General features: G+C 36.2%; 1 protein-coding gene across 1 annotated transcript; it reads left to right on the plus strand.

Annotated features, from left to right (window-relative positions):
- Positions 1–761: 761 nt before the first annotated feature.
- Positions 762–18,928, plus strand: LOC138709296 (facilitated trehalose transporter Tret1-like). The gene is made up of 5 exons (XM_069839965.1): positions 762–920; positions 2,473–2,608; positions 10,271–10,479; positions 12,721–12,996; positions 17,580–18,928. The coding sequence occupies exons 1-5, from the start codon at positions 828–830 to the stop codon at positions 18,420–18,422; spliced, it is 1,557 nt and encodes a 518-aa protein (XP_069696066.1). The 5' UTR covers positions 762–827; the 3' UTR covers positions 18,423–18,928.
- Positions 18,929–21,191: the final 2,263 nt, after the last annotated feature.

A 21,191-nucleotide genomic window follows, 5' to 3' on the forward strand; every position in this document is an offset into this window, starting at 1 on the left:
TTGCTGAATAAAAGTCATGTGTTCTTACAGCATGTCAAACCGTCACAAACCAATTCCTGATCAATGTCAAATCATAAATGACGCATGCGCATTCAGATAATTGTGCTGCACCTTTATCCACTGTACTGACTCTGACGTAGCTACTTTTGCAACAATCTTTTATGTTTCCATACTTATGTATATTGTCGCCTCGATGAAGAAGAATGGTCCAATGACGGAATGTTCTACTGAATTGCGCCAGGCTCTTTTCCACGATAAACGTTAGTGTGCATGCGCATGACCATGCTACTGATTTTAAACCATTGGTGCATAAACTTGGACAATTTTTGCATCTTGACAGATGTAAATCAAAATAATATCTTCATCTGATTTTAAATGATGAGAATTTATTTCTTGATCCCTCTAAGAGGAACACTTAACTTTCATCACTTTGGCACATCATTTTATGATTTAATATTACAAACATGAAATGTGGTTCAACATATATTTTTCTGACATCGACGAATAACCCAACCAAATAATACTTTATAACAAGTATAGGTACTAAAAATAATCTAGTCTGTAACTATATTATATATATATATATATATATATATATATATATATATATATATATATATATATATATATATATATATAATATATATATCATAGATATTGACGTGCCATTGTGATACTGTATTCGCAAGTACTTTTAGCAATAACATTAATAAACTTTTCTGGTAACTCACATACAATGGCATGATTCAATCCACAGGTACTAACAAAATGTACAAAATACATATGTGAAAGCACTGCAAGGGAAAGCAGATACTCCGATAACTCTAATGGCTGAAACAGAGAATATGAACGAAGAAGAGCTTACGAGATTGTCACAGGAAGAAAACTGTACTTCAGCAAAGAGGCCATTATTTCCACAGGTGAAGTTACACACATATGTGTATGGATGTATGTATTTATGTTTTTAACGTATATTTCAACATGTCCCATTGCATAGGTTGTAATATTACATGTTTTGAAATTTATTAATAATTCCATTTATATACTTACAAATTTACCAATTACATAATCAAATATCCATATGACAATAAGCACAAGTACAATAAAATCACAATTAAATGTCATTCCAAATTACATATTACCAACAAGATAAGTAATAATAATTTAAAATTAACAAACTATGTTTTCCTTGTTAGAAATTTCACAATTACATTAGCAATAAATGAATGTGCAATTTCGAAAAGGGTACTTCTCTGAAAAGTAAAACAGTTCATAAATTAAAAAAAATTGATTCAATATTAAACCGTTCGTTCTCTTGCGCGTCAATTGCACATTCACAGATCAACAGTGTTCAAAAACCGGAGATTCATAGCCGCCCTCACATAAGCCTACCATCAGTCCCTATCCTGAGCAAGACTAATGCAGTTCCTATCACCTTCGTTATTTTACAATAAGGAATAAAGTAAACTTATTTAATGTTTCAGTGATTTATAATTTATAGCCATACGATATACATGCATGAAACACTGAATAAAATGGCTTGGATTTATTAATAGCAGACAATACTTTACAAGAAATCATATGGGCTTCCAATTCTTTACCTCACCTACAGGAAATTATCATCTCTTTTTTGTTGATTTATATTTGTGTTACTGATAGGGTTTATAGACTATCTTATTAATCACTTCAGCAACTGCAGTCAGCCATCATGGAGGGATTGTATCTACCCTGAACAGATGGATATGGATTTGTGGATAGATGGCTGAAACGGAATTATAATTATCAAGCCTTCACTTAGAAATACATGAACTCTCTGAACTTCAAGCATGCGAATCATACGAGGATGTCATTAACAATTATATGTGTAGTAATAAGGATATCCAATATGTGCACAATGCGATAATCATGAACAAAATTTGCACGCACTAGTATGTAATATGAACTTCAAATTACATTTTATTACATTTTCATGTGGATAATGTCCCAGAAAAACTTAGGGTACTAAGTGATGAACAAGGTGAGAGATATCATGAGGATATAAATAAGTGGAAACGACGTAGGCTAGACTAATGAAGACCTACCTCCTTCACGCTCAAATCGAACATATCCCAACTTTCCCCAGTCATATAGTAATATAGTTCCCCTTCCTGCCAGACAATAATCTTCAAAACTTATTTTTTTCTCGAAGCTTTTATAACGCGTTACAATATTTCTAAAATATTTCCCAAGATGATCATAGATCACAGACCAATAGAGAAAGTGCTACAGGGTAGTTATAACCTAGGTTACAGCATAACCAACAAAAACAAATATATACATACTGTAAAAGTACTTTTCACTGTAGTAGATATAGATTGATTTATATACACAACATTAAATAAATACATGTAATTAATTATACAGCAATTCTTAATATTCCTGTTGGAGTGAAGTGTCAAGACAAACATGAACATTTCTTTATTTTGATGGCAGATCGTCATGCTCATATGTATAGACTTCGGTTTCTTGGTGTACGGTATGGGTTTGAGTCACACCGCCGTGCTTATCCCTCGTCTGAAGGAAGAAAACAACACCTTCACATTCAACGACCAAGAAGCTGCGTACATAGGTACGTATATGTTAGGGTTGCCAGATGCACGCTTTTACCCGAAACCATACGGTTTTAGCTCTTTTTATTCCGTGTACGGTATGAGTCTTGAACCGTACGCAAAATGTTCCGTTTTTAATTTCGAAATCCCGAGTGCAGTACCTAGCCCACATTTGCAGTGTGGTTGATGGCGGCTTAATAGTATAGGGTAAACATAGGTAATTTCGCGATAATTTCATGAAAACTAATTTAAAATGCAAATGTGTAAATATATTCTTATTCCGATTTTTTCATCTAAAAGACGATAACTTGCTGTACAAATCTGGAGACATAAAATATTGGATACGTTCTTGAATATGTGCCAAGAACCACTTTTACAATTTAAGCTGAAAGGTCGGTTATTTCGTGATAACCTTGGTAATTTCGTGATATTGCATTGATAATTTCGTGAGAGGTAGAAGAATTGTGGAAATATTCATTAAAGTCAAATGAAATTCTCATTTATTGTTACAAGACTTCAAACATAGTAATTCCGTCTAATATTCATAGCAAGAAAACATAGAAATACATATCAACACATAATAAGAATGAAATCAAAGTGAAAATTGAAATTGAAAAGGGATCTTCTTTCCCCTGAAAGGGTGAACACTTTTATTACGGACTTTACTATAGCCTATATTACTAGGGTAACTCCAAAAGTAGCGCATAACGTTTGTTTAAAAATTATATTTTTATGCTACAGCTTTGCTTTTTTCACAGAATGTAGATGCCTCCTTAAGGAACAAAATGTCACTTTTCCACATAATCCCCGTCCTTTTCAACTGCCTTACGTAACCTAGGAACGAGGGCCTATAGACCAGCACGGCAAAAGTCTGGACCAACACGTCTGAACCACTCTTTAGCAGCGTGCACAAGGAAGTCATCTTCTAACCTCGTTCCGCGAAGGGATCCTTCAGTTTACCAAAGAGATGGTAATCGCACGGTGCCGTTCAGTTCAGGACTGTAAGGCGGATGTTTCAGTGTTGTCTATCCGAATTTTCTGATCTGGTCTGTGGTCTTGTGACTGACATATGGCTGTGCGTTGTCGTGCAATAGCATAACATCCTGCTTCTCCCGATGTCGTCGAACACGACTCAGTGTAACTTGAAGTTTCTTGAGAGTTTCGACATACGCGTCAGAATTAATGGTGGTTCCGTGTGGCATGATGTCCACAAGCAAGAGTCCTTCTGAATCGAAAAATACATTAGCCATAACGTTTCCTGCCGAAGGTGTACTTTTGAATTTCTATTTCTTTGGTAAATTTGCATGATGCCACTCCATCGTCTACCTCTGTTTTCGGTCTAAAATGGTGGAGCCATGTTTGATCTTCTGACACAATTCTTGCAAGTAAGTCATCTAGCACTTATCATTGACACTTAGCATGATAACAAATCAAACATAAGCTACACTGAACCCATTGTGTCTCCGTTTTCTTTTTTGTTATCACATCTTGTCTTCAGATTTCTAAAATTCCTATTGTAATACAATTTTTAAAATAGTATAAAATGTAACACTTAATGCACAACAAAATTTCGCCTCAAGGAGCTAAGATTTCTATCAGTAAAGCTAAGCCTATATGGCGACTACAGACGTATCTAAAATTCCAAAAACATTGCCTAAAATTTCAAGAAGATACAATAAATCTTTGTACCAAATATCATATGCTTACCATTAGTAACAAGCCTGTAATGTAATTACAAACATCCACAAAATTTGTACGCCTGAGAAGTCGACGCAAACTTGCCCTCTCCAAATATAAAAGCTCACTGAAGCAACTACAATAGTCACACAAAGCTTAGCTGTATGTTTCTGGAAACTGGACAACATATGTAATCCCTTGACGGAAATTTGGATCTCGTAACACCATTGGTTAGTTCACAAAAGAGCAAAGAAAAAGTATCACGAAATAACCACTGCCACGAAATTACCAATGTTTACCCTATATGACAGTACCAGAAAAATTGATGTATTTTATAAATTAAACTGGTGCACAAAAACCGAAAAATATTGTATTAGTAATAAAGTTCTTGATAAGCATTCTCCCTTTTACGGCGATTTTTTTTCTGTAATGGCTACAAAATGGAAGAATGAAAAAAATTAGAATACTCTAAATGTTATAAAAATGAACTTTTTGTATAATTGAATGATGAAAACTGTAGCGAATTTTACAGAAGATTTTGTTATATAAATAAATGTTAAATGCGTCTTGTTCAAGTGGACAATACAGGTTAAATATAGGAATATATAAAATGAAAGAGTAAGTTCACAATATAATTATATGACATAATTACAATACATAATGCATAAATCATAATAAGATTAATTATATTAATTAATATGTAATGCATCGGTTGGGTCACTGACTGAGAATAAACTGCCTACTTAAGGTTGCACCGGAAGGAATGGTGAAAGGGAGAAAAGTTCGGGCAAAAAAAATATCAGATGATAGACGGCATTAAGATATATATGGATCATATGCGGAGACTAAGAGGAAGGCAGAAAATAGGACACACTGAAGAATGCTGCATTTGGGCATAAAACTGTGAATGAATTAATGAATGATGCTCTTCTTATAAAAATCAATGGTTTCCCCCCCCCTTAAGGAACCGAATGTGGATGAAAGGTGTTCCTTATTTCCCACCTCAAAATCTGAGAATCCTGGTGTATGTATCAATATTGCTGAAAATGCAAAGTTTTGCAATCTTTTCTGATATTTCATTCAAAAGTTTGGAGTTAATATTATTGAATTCATATTCTTTCATTTACTGGAAAATCTAAACCAGACCTGCACAAGGTTTGCGCTCCCCGAGCAAGCTCACAGCTCATGAGCGGAATGCAGATTTTAGCTGCGCTCTGTAAAGGGTGGACTGGAAGAAGGGGTGATCTCGTACAAAATATACACAAAATGAAATACAGTACTAGTAAGAATGTTTATGAAATGAATTCCCGTTCAGTGTTTGCAAAACTATCTTGGACTATTATTAATTAATAAATAAATATTTATTTTACAGAAATAATAGAAATTCCATAGCTACTTAAATGTACAATATCATTTTGTTATATTTTTATTTATCAGTACATCAAAACGAGGTTTTATGCTGTTGGCAGCTGAAAGGAACAGTAGCCTACTGATCGTAATGAAACATCAGTTGCATATGTTCGATGTCTGCCTTTATTAAAGTTGATTATAGAAAACAGTTGCTCACAAATATAAATGTTGAGCCAAACATAGCAATCATTTTCACAGCCAGCCTGTGTAGTCGTGGATATTATTCCTAATGTTCAGACTTGTAAAACTCAACCAGGCTAGTAGTATTATTCAAACGATCTTTAGCCCTTAGGCCACATTGAAGATCAATAAGTCCGAGCTGTAAATCGTTAAATGTTAAATGTTATGTTCCGTCTTTTAGATTCCTCCATACTGTACTGCAGCAGTAGGTAAGCAACATGAAACAGTTACTGAGAATAGGGCTACACATTGCACTCCACTAGATAACTGAGTGGTCGTTTCCCTCTCCTCTACTTACAGCAAGTCTATGTCATTCTGAGGTATCTTCCTTTCCGTTTCGGCGAGGGTAAACACAGCACTCCCGCTCCGAAGGGGCGCGCGCGCTCGTTGAGCGCTGTTTGTGCAGGTATGCTCTAAGTCTAAACAATACCAACCGTTGGAACTACTACCATCCATCCACTGGTCGCGTGGATCAAAATAGTGATCTAGTTCTTTATTTATGATTGGTGATCCGAGATGGCAGCACTTATTAAATCTCTCTTCTGGGTACCTTTCATTCGTGTATTTATCTACCCTTTCAGCTAGTCGCTGTAATTGACAAGTGTTAAGCTAGTGTTTTCTTGGCGCGTAAATAAGTTGGTGCGTTGTTGGATCACGACAGTGCTCCGCACAAATGTTCTGTATCCATATTTATGTTTCTGCAGCATTTATTATAATGTGTAATTGGTCAAACAATTTTTTTGTGAATTTTGATAAAAGGAATATGATTAGACTCTGTTAATGTGTTGTCACTAATAATTAACCAGAAAAGTTAAAAATATAAAATTATACAGTCTGATCCGTTTGGGTATGGATAATATTAATTTATTATTATAAAGCTATTATGATAATAGGACAAATTTCTTGTTGGTTATATTATGATTAAAAGATGGGAGTTTCCATATATGACAATCAACAATGCATAATCTGAAAGAACAAATGAAAATCGTAAATGATTAAAATGGCTACTACCAATCAACAGCAGACACAATGTGTTCTTTCATATGCTAAATTTGGGAGTGTTATGGAATGGAATGGAATGCAACTGAAGGGGGCACGGACGGCCCAGCATTGCGACCTATTGAGATCTATTGTGCTAACCCTCGATACGGAATGAGTTGCATGCCACAGATCCGCTATGCGCACCGCCCTAACCACATGACTCCCTTAATGACCGGTCCCTACAGCGACAGAATCCATATACCATTCCTGCTTCGGTAAATTCCTCCAAGGTCCGAGGCGAAACTCCTCTCCCGAGTAGGTCCGCCATTGCAGAAGCCATCCAACATCGTTGAACTACATTCCACGGAGGCCGGTCGAGAGAGTCAGCAGCTTCGGGAGGCCGCCGGTAGAGTGATCTGAAAAACCAGAAACGGGATGATGAGGAAAGGATGATAGGGGAGGAAAGGAAGTGGCGAAGATGAGTGGGGTTCCAATCGCCTGATAAAGTAACCTGATATTCATCTATAGGAGTGAGGGAAAAACCCCGAAAAAGCCTCACCCAGGCAACTCGTCCTGACCGGGAATCGAACCCGGGACCGCTGGTTCGGAGTTAGACTCGCTAACCCCTCAACCACAACAGTGGACTGAGAGTATTAAAAGAGTTGAAAGGAAATTTCGACTTGAGTATGGTGTGCGTAATGTACTTAAATATGATTCCATAATACATCACATATTCATTATTTGAGATCTCGCCATCCCCATTGAATATTAACACGACTACTATGAAGTAGTCAATGTGTATTATTGCCATTAAATCGAGAAAAATTCGTTCCGGCACCGGAAATCGAACCCGGGAACTCTCAGCTCTGCGCGCTGAGGGCCCTTTCCAACTGAGTTTTGCCGGGACACGATCCACGATGCCGGTCGAACTCCTCTTATAGTACTGTTTTACGGCCTACTACTTGCATTTAAACCTATGTAAGTCAATATGCAGGAGCACATATTTAAATGACTTTATGGCCATATTCAACAACAGTTTGTGATAACTGTAAACATTTAATACATTACAGTACATCATAGTACTGTTTTACGGCCTGAATATGTGATGTATTAAATGTTTACAGTTATCACAAACTGTTGTTGAATATGGTTATAAAGTCATTTAAATATGCGCTCCTGCATATTGACTTACATAGGTTTAAATGCAGGTAGTAGGCCGTAAAACAGTACTATGAGAGGAGTTCTACCGGCACCGTGGATCGTGTCCCGGCATAGCTCAGTTGGAAAGAGCCCTCAGCGCGCAGAACTGAGAGGTCCCGGGTTCTATTTCCGGTGCCGGAACGAATTTTTCTCGATTTAATGGTGATGATTCCATAATGTTGTGTTATCGAACATTTGTAGAAACAGGTTCTGTGTTTAAAAAAGAAAACATGCAGGAGGTCGCAAGCGAAACCCAGTAAGAGAAGCAGCTACTGTATCTCTTGGCTTGGTCCCGAAACTCCCCAGATCTAACCCCTCCTGATTTCTTCGTGTGGTATTTTGTTAAAGACATTGTCTATTCATAGAAACCCAGGAACATTGATGATCTATGAGTAAAAATTACTTAAGATTTTGAACAAATCACTCCTCTTATGTTATAACGGACATGGGCTGCTTTGCATCACCGTTATGAATTTTGCAGGATGCGCAATGGGGGTCATGTTGAGCTCTGAGGAATCTCCCATCTTTCACTGTTGTATGCACAAAGTTTCAACAAATAATGTTTAGTAGTAAATGTTTTACGGTGTTTTTATTTTATCCATACCGACACGGATTACCCTGTATGTGAAAAAAAAAACTCAGAATATGGATCACAACTGTGATCCACACGACCACTAACGTTACATTTTAGTGCACGACTACTGGAGAATTAAGAAAGCTGCAGTTACTATAACTATCCTTTTCCATGGTCCATGTTCTCATGTAAAGTAGGAACTCATTATTTCAAAATGAGTATTTATAGACCATAACTTTCAGTTTCTTATTTAACGACGCTGTATCAACTGCTACATTATTTAGCATAGGTGGAGTTGGGAATAACTATATTCTTCTGAATTTTTAAGACATGATGAAAACCGATAAGCTATTGCATAGAATTAGGAATGAGCAGGATCCGTCTATGCTTATCTACATAGCAAATAATAAAGTTATATGTCACATTTTATTAGCTTGAACGTTTTCGGCTCGAATGAGCCAACTTCAGAAATTATGGCTGAGAATACTTATAAACATGGGTACATAGTGATAAGTAATACAATGAGAACAATAGGCAAGTTATGAGCCTCTGCAATAAGCAATTGTGGAATCAAGAAGTAATTAAAATGTACTTCTTGATTCCACAATTGCTTATTGCAGAGGCTCATAACTTGCCTATTGTTCTTATTGTATTAGTTATCACGTATTCTAAGCAATTGTGGAATCAAGAAGTACATTTTACTTATTTCTTGATTCCACAATTGCTTATTGCAGAGGCTCATAACTTGCCTATTGTTCTCATTGTACTAGTTATCACGTATTATAAGCAATTATAAGCAATTGTGGAATCAAGAAGTATATTTTAATTACTCCTTCATTCCACAATTGCTTATTGAAGAGGCTCATAACTTGCCTATTGTTCTCATTGTATTAATTAACACGTATTCTAAGCAATTATAAGCAATTGTGGAATCAAGAAGTACATTTTAAGTACTTCTTCATTCCAAAATTGCTTATTGAAGAGGCTCATAACTTGCCCATTGTTCTCATTGTATTAGTTATCACGTATTATAAGTAATTATAAGCAATTGTGGAATCAAGAAGTACATTTTAATTACTTCTTCATTCCACAATTGCTTATTGCAGAGGCTCATAACTTGCCTATTGTTCTCATTGTATTGCGTATCACGTATTATAAGCAATTATAAGCAATTGTGGAATCAAGAAGTACATTTTAATTACTTCTTGATTCCACAATTGCTTATTGCAGAGACTCATAACTTGCCTATTGTTCTCATTGTATTGCGTATCACGTATTATAAGCAATTATAAGCAATTGTGGAATCAAGAAGTACATTTTAATTACTTCTTGATTCCACAATTGCTTATTGCAGAGACTCATAACTTGCCTATTGTTCTCATTGTATTACTTATCACGTATGTACCCATGTTTATATGTATTCTCAGGCATAATTTCTGAAGATGGCTCATTCGAGCCGAAAATGTTCAAACTAATAAATTGTGACAAATAACTTTATTATTTGCTATGTAGAAAAGCATAGACGGATCCTGCTCATTCCTAATTCTATGTATTCTTCTGGATATCAAATGTCCTTGACATTGTATTTCATATTTTACTACTTGGTAAATTCGTGGTCTTCTCTTGTTCAAGCGTTGTTTCAGCCTGTGATGTGTTGCAGCAAGCGTGTACTCGATCGTCTCGCCTGTAGGATACGTTCTGGGAGGCACTATCACGGACTTTTGTGGGCGACGCCGGACGATCATACTAGGACACATATGCTACATCGTGGGGTGGATCTCAATCGCAGCGGCCCAGAACATCAGCACGATTTTAGTTGGAAGAATTATAGAAGGAGTTGCAAAGGGTCTTACAGTTACAACCGGAATGGTAAGTACCATCTAACGTTAAGCTTTAAGTTGAAGAATTTGCTAAATTCTGCGGACAATCACCAATATCTTTAGATAAATACGAGGGTCGTTCCGAAAATAATGTCTCCTATTTATTTTCATGGAAACTACAACAGATACACAGAGCATAACAACACGATTAAATAGAGAAAGGTTTAAGCTACATGCAGTTATTTTTCCGCACAGTCACCATCCTTTCGTTATGCATTTTTACCAGCTATTAACAAGAGCCTGCATGAAGCGCTCGAAAAAGTCTAAACTAGCCTCTTTGTTACAGATGTGATAAATTGCTGTCCACGTAGCCCATATTTCATAGGCTCAAACAGATGGAAGTCTGACAGCACTAAGTCCGGACTGTACGGGGGATGTGTTAGGACATTCCAACCAAATTTTGCAACGTACTCAGTGGTCGCGAAACTGGTACGGGGTCTGACCTTATCGCGTTTCAAGCGAAAGGTTTTCTCTCGCCTCACCCTGAAAATTCAGGCTATTTAGTCAGAGTCCTCTTGTAGCGTTCAGAATTGAGTTTCCCCAGACTCTAGGGCATGCAAAAGAATCACACCCCGCTTATCCGAAAAGACTGTAATTTTCGCCAGTGTTGAAACGAACTACCCACGGCTTCACTGTGACCGCATCCATTTTATGGACTCCGTACATCTTCAGCAATCAACGACGGATGTCAATTGTTCGGCAGTGAGGAATTATATAACATATCTCTTTTTCATATGCACCTCTATGCCAGATGAAATTTTGGTAGAATGCCCTGCTATCGCTATCTGTAGCACGAGAGTCAAACTAACAGGACATTAGCGTGAAGGTTAAGCCTTTATTACAACGACACTGACATCTGGCTTAGGTGTTATAGGTCAACACAAAAAAATAGTAGGCATTAATTTCGGAACGATCCCCATATTTATAAATATTTTCCACTAAACTGTACTGTGTCACAGAATAGGCCACCAAAGAGAAAACTGAGAGATAGAAATTAAACTGAGGGGATGCGATCCAGCATCAGAACTGGAATCCGGTGTGGCTTAATGGATAAAGCGTCAGCACGTAGAGCTGAAAACCAGGGCTCTATTCCCGATACCGGAGAGAATTTTTCTCTGTTCCATCCATCCTTGATCATATTATAACGCAGAATTTCTGCATGGAAATATCATATGTACTTCGATACATCATAATAATATGCTAATAATGTTTTAAAAGTTAACTCATTTGTTAAGAATTTAATGATTTGACGAGGGCTGGATCAAATAGTTGCCTATGTATGCTTGCACTTAGGCCGTTTAGGCCCACTATACGCCCTATATGCAATGATAGTCTAAGTCCAAAGGAAGGAATAATTGACATTCATAAATCCAACGCTGACAAGAGGGCCATTTATGAAGAACCAATTATGAACAAAGAAATCACTTTCCATATACAGTCTCTGCAATGGCGTCTTTATCAATGCTCTGCATAGCCAATTGAACGTTCTTGACCTATTGTGTTAAGTACTGTCGGTGACTCAGGAGAAGACGAGAGCGGACTGAGGAGGATGGGATGTGAACAGATAACATACGACAACACGTGCAATATTTGTACTGCAGTAAGCGGAAACATTAGGTCTCCTTCTGTTCAACTTACCTTTAATTTCCACACGCAATGTTACTTATGTTTCCTGTACGAGTAATAACCTAGCTACTGGGATGCTTATCTGAGCGATGTTTATAATAATCAGCAGCGATAGTCAAGAAGGTCACATTCTTTCCGCTCGTCTTCTCCTGAGTAACGGACAGTAGATACGTTTTAATTCGATTTTTAGTACAGTAACATTGCTCTGATTCCGTGGTTGAAATTGAGGCTGTAAATACAATTTATGTCAGTTTATGTAATTCTGACAGAGCTGTTTCCAGTATTGAAACAGTTTCATTGTCAAACACTTTCAAAAATCTATTTCTACTTTGTCTACTCGTATCTGAAATCTACTTTGTTCGTACGAGCTTGTGCCGCTTGGAATATCATGTGCTTGGCGACACAAAATATTGTTACAAATAAGAGACACCTATCGTCCAAATCGAAGACACGGCCGACATGTAATGACTGTTGCATGAGCCACCCGATGGGAATAACATTCAGCGTATCATTTTTCTTATCAAACGACCAACGATCACGTAAATAAAATATCCCACCCCTGACTCCTATAATCCCATAAGACATTACCTTGTTTGTCTCACAGGTTTACACGGATGAGATGTCCGATCCTAGATTGAGGGGTGCATTCTCCATCTCCATGAAGATCTCCGTCCTGTTGGGCATTCTACTCATTCTGGGTCTAGGCACATTCCTACATTGGCGAACAGCGACGGCGATTGCCCTTTCCGGAGATATTGTTGGTCTCCTGGGCTTCGTATTCTACATGTCTGAGACTCCATCCTGGCTCGTCAGGAAGGGTCGCCTCAGGGAGGCACAAGCGTCCCTCACCAGGATATGGGGACCGGGAAATGAGATACAAGTGAGTAGACAAGATCAATCATCGATTCATTGCTTACTGCAGCTTCTCTTTTGTCTGTACTTCACCAGAAGTAACTGTAAGACAAATAAACAAATTTTCACATTTTATGTTCAACTGTTCTGGATTATCCGAGACCATAAAGTGAAAAGACAGAGATATCTTAAGGACAGTAAAACGGCATTCAGAGAAGATACCAAAATACTCAAAGAAAATATTCTGTACATCCAATCATCATCATCATCATCATCATCATCATCATCAATTCCTTTATCTTCCACCTGGAAAATAAAGCATACATTAAGTTCCTCCATCGCACTCTATTCTGCATCACCTTTTTCCATTGTTTCGTAATTTCTTCTATAATAATTATTCGTCTACATGTTTGTTTTGGCCTTCCCCTACTTCTGTTCTCTTGAGGATATCAGTCCAAGGTCATATTTTTAATTAGATTCATTTTCTACCATTTATGTCTTTCCTATCCCTTCAAATTGCATTTCCCTTTCTTTATTTCGAATTTAATTTCTAGTTTACGCTTTTTCTGGCATCTTATTCTTTGCCCTAATATTCATCGTAAACTTCTTTTTTTCTTGTGAATACTAGCAAGTTATTTTCAATAATTTTATTTGTTTGCCAGGTTTCACGCCGATATAATTAAAGTGACTCGGCGTTACTCTTGAAGATCTTCAACTTAGTACGCCTTTATAAATGGAACTTGATATTCAGATTACTCACAATTGCACATAGGACATTTAGCTTTATTTATTGTACAGTATCTGTAACAACCTCGAAAGATCCATACCCAAGGACAACGAAAATTAGTTATTCACGCAAAGGCCCTTTCAAACATCTCTCCTTTTCGTTCCTTGCCCTCTTCTTCTCTTCCTTCTCTTTCTCGTCTTTCTTAAAGTCCTTACATTCCTTCTATTCCTTTATGCTGTACATAAAACAGATACACGTAGTTAATTGGTCAAATAAGTAAAATTAAATACAATAAATACAATCATAATAAAAATGTGTTAATTATATCCTATAGTTTTTAGCCCCATTTGAACAAACTTAAATCCTTTATAATTACATGGACATATCAACGAAGTAAAGAAAAACGACTAGGAGAATTTGAAATGTAGATGTGGAGAAGAATGGAGCGTTTGAAATGGACAGACAGAATAAGAAATGAAGCTATGCTAGAAAGAGTGGGTGAAGAAAGAATAACGCTGAAACTGATGAGAAAAGGAAAAGGAAAAGGAATTGGCTTAGTCACTGGATAAGAAGAAACTGATTCTCAAAGGATATACTGGGCTTGAAAAGGTGCGGAGTTGAAGATGATATCAAATAATAGACAACAGTAAGATAATGTTCATATGCGGAAACTAAGAGAAAGCAGAAAATAAGGAAGATTGGAGAATTCTAGGTTTGCAGTGAAAGACTTGCCCTTGGGCAGAACACTATGAATTAATGATATTGACTAAATCAGAAGTTAACTTATTAATAACCACACTACTTCTATTCACAGGAGATTTTGGAGCATTTAACTATTCTACGAGTATGTTTACAATTCATAGTAATATTTTATTGTTTCTAGTATCATGATACTGAATTTAATTATTAGTGCAAAATAAACGTTTATCATTGTTATAGGTCGTAGCTTCAAAATTCCAATCAATATTAATATTTTTCTTGACTTGAATATGTTTCTTAAATAATCCCTTGATTTTACATTAAAAGTTAGTCTCAAAATTGTTTTTTGTATTACAAAAACTCTGTAAATTTTACATGCAGGACCCCAAATAAGAGCATTATATGAGAGAATGCAATGTCGAAGAGCAAAATAAACGTTGGACGTAAAAAGTAGACATAAAATTTAGTTTTTGTGACTATATTAAAGTGGACATATAATTAATTGGACATACATTTATGGTTATAATTTCGTGTACTTTTATGTTACGTACAGTAGTGGCACAAAAAAACCGGACCGACCCTTGTAGCTGATTTCAGAGCCTTGTTAACTCCAGAGCACAATAGACTGGTAACAAAGACTTTCGTGGTTCGAATCCTGCCTGGGAAGAAACTTTTTTTTTGTTCCTTATTCAAATTTATTCCCAATACTTTTCGATTGCAGCGATATTTCACTACTTAATTAATTTATTATTCTCAGAACATGAATTTTACCAGCAATCGAAAAGTATTGGGAATAAATTTGAATAAGAAACAAAAAAAAGTTTCCTTGCCAGGCATGATTCGAACCACGAAAGTCGTAGTTACCAGTCTATCTTGCTCTGGAGTGAACAGGGCTCTGAAATCAGGTACAAGGGTCGGTCCGGTTTTTTTTTGCCACTACTGAGCATAAGAAAACTGACAATAAATTTTCTGATATTAAAAACTGGACCTCATGTTCGTTTTTCTCTAGAAACGGTATTTCCAATATTTCTGTTGATGTTTCCCTGCCTGGCATTACAAAATGACTATTTCTCATACTAGATATACTAAGACAATTACTGTGATGATATTTTGCTAATATTTTCAGTAGACTAGTTTCCTGTTCATGAGACTTGTTTAGCAACACGTAATGGTCTTAGTATATTTATTTAGTGCGGTTCTCTAAATCTATTTTTTTATTTATTAAACAGCCAGGTTGTGTCATATCTTAAGTTACTTAATACTTTACTCCACAGAGAGCTGTCTCTTCGTGTGTTAGTAATTTTTATCCTTTAGATTCTATGATAGGTTGTAAAAAAGATCTTCCACAAATACCTTCTAGTCTTTCGAAATTAGTTGTCGCATATCTGGCACAGGCAATTCCCTGTAATTGAAAAACATACATATCTATGACCTGACACTTTAAGTACATAAAACACTAGTTTTTTTTTATCTAATGGCTTTTATCACATTGCATGCAACTAAAATTCAATAACCTCTCTTCTGGTTGAAGTAACCAAAGTAGGTTCATTACAGTCATTAATAGTATGAAGTATAGCATTACTAGATACATATGTCATCATTTCCTCCCGCCCTAATTACAGTTAACCACGGGGTTTCCTTATCTGACATTGTGGGCATATTGTTGGCGAGAAAGTGATACCTCGTATGTAAAATGGTAATTGATTTTAACTACATTTTTAATGTGTATTCACAAAATTGGACAGCCACTAATATATTGCCTTCGAGTACAACGACTTGCAAAGCAGCAAAATATACCAAAAGTTTCTCTATTATGAGAAAAATTAATTTTTAAGAACAGTTTTTTTATTTGCAAATTTACAGATAAAAGATATCACTTACTAGCCATCGATATGTGTCACACAGTCTATTATCAGATTTTGCCAAGCTCTTCAAAATAGCTGAAGATGTTTTTCAATTTGGTAGGAGAAGGACATCATTTTCATCACACGGGGAGCGGGATGATGCTATAGCCTGATATTTTCATTCCCCTTCCTGATGATTAGAGCCTGATAGCAGTGTTAGCATCGGTGAGAAACTTTGAAAGTTTCGTAACGTCATATTCTTTCCGCACTACTTTGCCGGATCTTGGTCCCTCGCTTTTTTTTGTCACTGTGAACTTTTAGAGCTTCAATTAATCTTACGATTCTACTCCCTTAAAATTTAAGACTCTAATGTCGATGCCACAGCCAATATACGACATAGTATACTTGTACAGGGTTGTTTCCGATCTCTGATAACGAATTTGAATGACGGCATGTGCGTCAGGAATCACACCGACAGCTGAATTGCGACGAGAGGTGATAGACCAGTAGTGAGTGATTTCATAATCAGAGTGCACGGTGTATCACAGCAGCAATGCCCAAGAAAATCGAGCCTTTTTGGGAGGGGTACATAACAACTCTTTCCGATGCCAAGTATAGGAGCCTGCAAAAAACGTGATTCCGTTATTTCCAAGAAAGGCATATTCTGTGTACCTAAGAAGACTGGCAAAGCTCGGGTGGGATTAATACCAGAGTAGGAAAAGCAAGCAAATCCACTCCCGTCACAAGTCGCCGCACCACACGAGAAGATACAAATTAATTATTCCATTCGAGGAAGTAATTAGCGCACAGTGCCCATGATTCAATGAACGGTGTGCGAAACATGTTTCCAGGACGAATAATTTCACGATTCAGAGACATTGCCTGGCCGCCAAGATCTCCTGACCTTAATGCAGCTGATTACTTCCTATGGGATTATCTCAAAAGTAGAGTGCATCGCAACAAGCCTCGCATTATCATCCAGCTGAAACAAAACATAAGGAACGAAATTAGCGCCATCAACCTGTTTTGCTGGGGCGAGTTATGCACAACTTTCATGGCAGATTTCAGGAATATATTCGTTGCCGTGGAAGCTACTTACGAAATGTAGCTTTTAAAAAGTAATCAGACATTAATAAATTCCATTGTACTAGATTACTTCCAGTATATGTCTTTTCTTTTAATTCGTCCTGAGTGTCCCACAACAGGGCTATAAAAACCGTCATATCTCATTGCCGCAACCTTCAGAAATGAGTAGAAGTATTTAGATATTGATGCATTTTGTAACAATTATTTTAATCAATAATTAAAGTGTGAAAATTAACTTACACTTTTTTTATGCAGGTGCAGAATGACATCAAGATAATATCAGAGAGGATTAAGTTAAAAGAAAATAAAATCAAGATCCGAAATGGAGAAACATTCAACTTACGACATTTCATCTCATCTGTACGTGGATACTTTAGGTGCTACATATTTAAGTCCTTCTTCACCGCTTTGATCTTCTTATTATTCCAGTGTTTCTGGGGAAATAGTATTATTACAGCTTACAAGGTGGAAATTATTTCAAAGTTGAAGGGAAATGCTGACTGGATGAACAGTTACATAATATCTCTAGTTGCTACCGTGATAGAAATAATCTCCCTGGTGATACTCTCTTTATTACTTCTGGTGACAGGCAGACGGGCTTTGGGATTAGTGTCAGGAATAGGAATGGTTCTATGTGGCTCTGTATTGATTGGAGTGTTATACCATGAGGGAACAGCGGATGTTATTGCTGATCAGAAGGCTCTAGTCTGGGTCAAGATAGTACTCTTCTTCGGCTACAACTTCGCTGCGATGACAGGATTGGGAATGTTATCCTTCATTATGATAGGCGAAATGTTACCTTCTAAAGTCAGAGGGGTGGGTACTGGGTTGATTATGGGGATATACGATGTGATGGTTGCAATCAGCCTAGCATTGTACCCTACGATTATCAACGCGTTCGGTATGAGAGGACTCTTCCTTATATTTGGAATATCAGCTCTTGCCTGTACTCTATTCGTTTATTTGTTCATTCCAGAAACCCATCGTAAGAGACTTGAAGAAATCGAAATGTACTTCCATCAACCGAACATCTTGTGGATAACGGGCACTGGATACGTGAAAGTGAACCAAAAGAAAGTCGGTTCTGTAACAAGATAATTTTCACATATTGAAATTTTCTCTCCTACAAACAATAAATGAATTGAAATTATATACAGGATGGTCCGAATATTCATCACTCCCACTGCATTTTTGCCAATGTCTTTATTTATCATTATTACTTTAATATTAACAACGATATCACTCGTCTTGGAAGCATTTGAAATCATTATCATTCGCGGCATTGTTGTATTGCGTGAACAGCACATATGTGAAGAAGTGGTGATTAAACGTGCATGATTTTTCTTCTCATCTCTGCGCCATTGCCCTTTTTCACAACTGAGAGTTAAGATAGACATTAAAATTTGTTATTATCGTAATGTTTATAATCTAAAATTTGGAATTCAATACACATAAGAATTTTTTGAAGTTCAAGTGCTTTATCAGTCGGTTACTTAATAACAAAAAGTTTCTCATCCAACGTGAGGAACTTTCAGTCCGTACCTTCAGTTCACAATATTGTGTTGGTTAATCATTAATCAGAGCAACATTATTAAAAAAATTAACTATCATAAATTTATATATATATATATATATATATATATATATATATATATATATATATTCCAATGTCTATTAAAAATTAAGAACAACCTTAATACTTATCGCCCTAAAACAGAAGTTGATCACTATAACACTAGGCACAATTAATGTCTTTCAGAACTATAGTTAGATTAAGGAAGTCCAAAACATGGTTCAATTCTATTGCTACAACAATGTTTAATACGTTACCACAAACGTTACATGATTCAAGTTACATACAATTTAAATCTGTTTGTATGACTGGTTAATCAACTATCCATTCTATAATATTAGTGAATTTCTTGACTCCACTGTAAATGTATTCGAAATTTTTAAGCTGCATTGCTCTGTATTATTATTAGTAGTGGTTATTGTTATTATTATTACCAGTATTGTTATTTCATTTCTATTGTCATATTCAATCTGTTTTATATTTTATGTCAAATATTATTATTTTATATCTCTTGTAATTTAGTATATTTCATGTCTATTGCAACAAACTGTTACTCATGATATTAATAAACGATTGATTGATTGATTGATTGATAATAAAGGTCTATTCATCGATTTTTTCTTATGTCACCCGTCCACGACACAATGTAAGATCTAAAATTGTCTCTATCAGACCAGCATATCACTCAAAGAGATCAGTGGAACTTTGAAAGCTAACAGAAAGATAGGCAGAAAATTGATAAGAAACGACAATGGCGACGTTACAGATATTAAAAAGATGTTAATAATCCTGTACAGATTTCGCCTATTGTAATTAAGAAATTCTCGCTAAATATATGGTTGCTGGGGCATATTTCATTATGATAGTTTACAATTATCATATGTATCGTCTCTAAAAAGCAAACTGTTGATGGAGCCTACTACCGAGAAAAACGTCTGCCTCTTTACCAGAAAGCCATTGATAACCCTAGAGTATTTCCACTTTGTTAACTTCGAATTCTGAAGCAATATAGTGCAACAACACGTGCTGCTAAGCAAAGTAGGGTTGTCATTCGAAAGAACTTCAATGATGGCTGCATTCATTGGCCGAGAAACTCTCCGGACTTAAATTGAGAATTTGTGCGCTAGATATCAGGTAACTGTTTAGACAACATGCACCAGATGTACTGTACTACCTAATAATAGATGTCACCTATACAGGGTGTATCAAAAGATCAGGTCAATCCTTAAGGAGATGATTCAGGACCTTATTTCCAACAAAAAATCCTAATATACTTTTCCAATATTCACCCACGTTTCCGAGTTACACGAATATCACGTACCGTATCTACCTCCCATTTGATTCCGTACCTAATGTACCTGTCTGTTTGAAAGAATGTAGGTTAATTCTCAGTTGTCTAGAGAAGATGCCCAAAATGTCCTCCTGTCACACGAACACACGCTTCAGCAAGCTGCACAGTGAGGCCAAGAGGGGGAAAAGTTGGAAAAAATTATTTTAGTGGATTTTAGGTAATATAATGGGCAGAAATACATATATGTAAGAAAATAATAATGATATAATCATAATAGGCTTAACATTTATTACCTGTCAATAGCCAAGTTTCTGATATACTTATTGGCAAGATATTACAGTTATAAAAACCTTAAAATAAAATTATAACTTAGTGGATTTAAATTACACGAAATAATTAAGAATAAGGATTACAATTGAGATTTAAACATACAAAAATAGAGAATAACAAAAATTATATATGGAGTTCTCAGTCAGAATCTGAAATGTCATTGCTTGACTGATTTTGGCAGTACCATATCTAACATTTCTTTATCAAAATATGACTTTCTAGTAAAGCGGAGTTCTTCCATCCTTGAAATGTACTGTTCAAATGCAATCAATAGCCTCTTAAGCACATCTTGAATGGTTTTCTCTCGAGACATTCTTCGTATATTTTGAACACTTTATTACTGACCTCTTGTGCTTCTTCGCTGAAACTGAAATCTGATGGGTCTGCAGAATCTCGTCGATGAACACATATTTTGCCAAATTAAAATTTCCTTGTTCGTCCCAGATTTGCCTACAGTGAGTCGCAAAGGCACTAGAGATGAAATGAATAGGGTAGTATCGGACATCGGGTAATATCGGACAGTGAGTTTCTTTCATCTACCACACGATGATAGTACCTGATTGACATGGTTACGTTTCTGTGATGTCGCAGAGAGAAACGTAACCATGTCATTCAGGTACTACCATATGGTGGTAGATGAAAAAAACGCACTGTCCGATACTACCCGATGTCC

This window comes from Periplaneta americana, chromosome 11 (assembly GCF_040183065.1).
Source record: "Periplaneta americana isolate PAMFEO1 chromosome 11, P.americana_PAMFEO1_priV1, whole genome shotgun sequence".
NCBI lineage: Eukaryota > Metazoa > Arthropoda > Insecta > Blattodea > Blattidae > Periplaneta > Periplaneta americana.

What these genes read in the sequence shown, in the direction of transcription:
- LOC138709296 (XM_069839965.1), top strand. Translation starts at nt 828, where the DNA reads ATGGCTGAAACAGAGAATATGAACGAAGAAGAGCTTACGAGATTGTCA. An exon ending in TTACAGTTACAACCGGAATG is followed by an intron (nt 10,480 to 12,720) that starts GTAAGTACCATC and finishes TTTGTCTCACAG; the next exon opens with GTTTACACGGATGAGATGTC. An exon ending in GACCGGGAAATGAGATACAA is followed by an intron (nt 12,997 to 17,579) that starts GTGAGTAGACAA and finishes TTTTTTATGCAG; the next exon opens with GTGCAGAATGACATCAAGAT.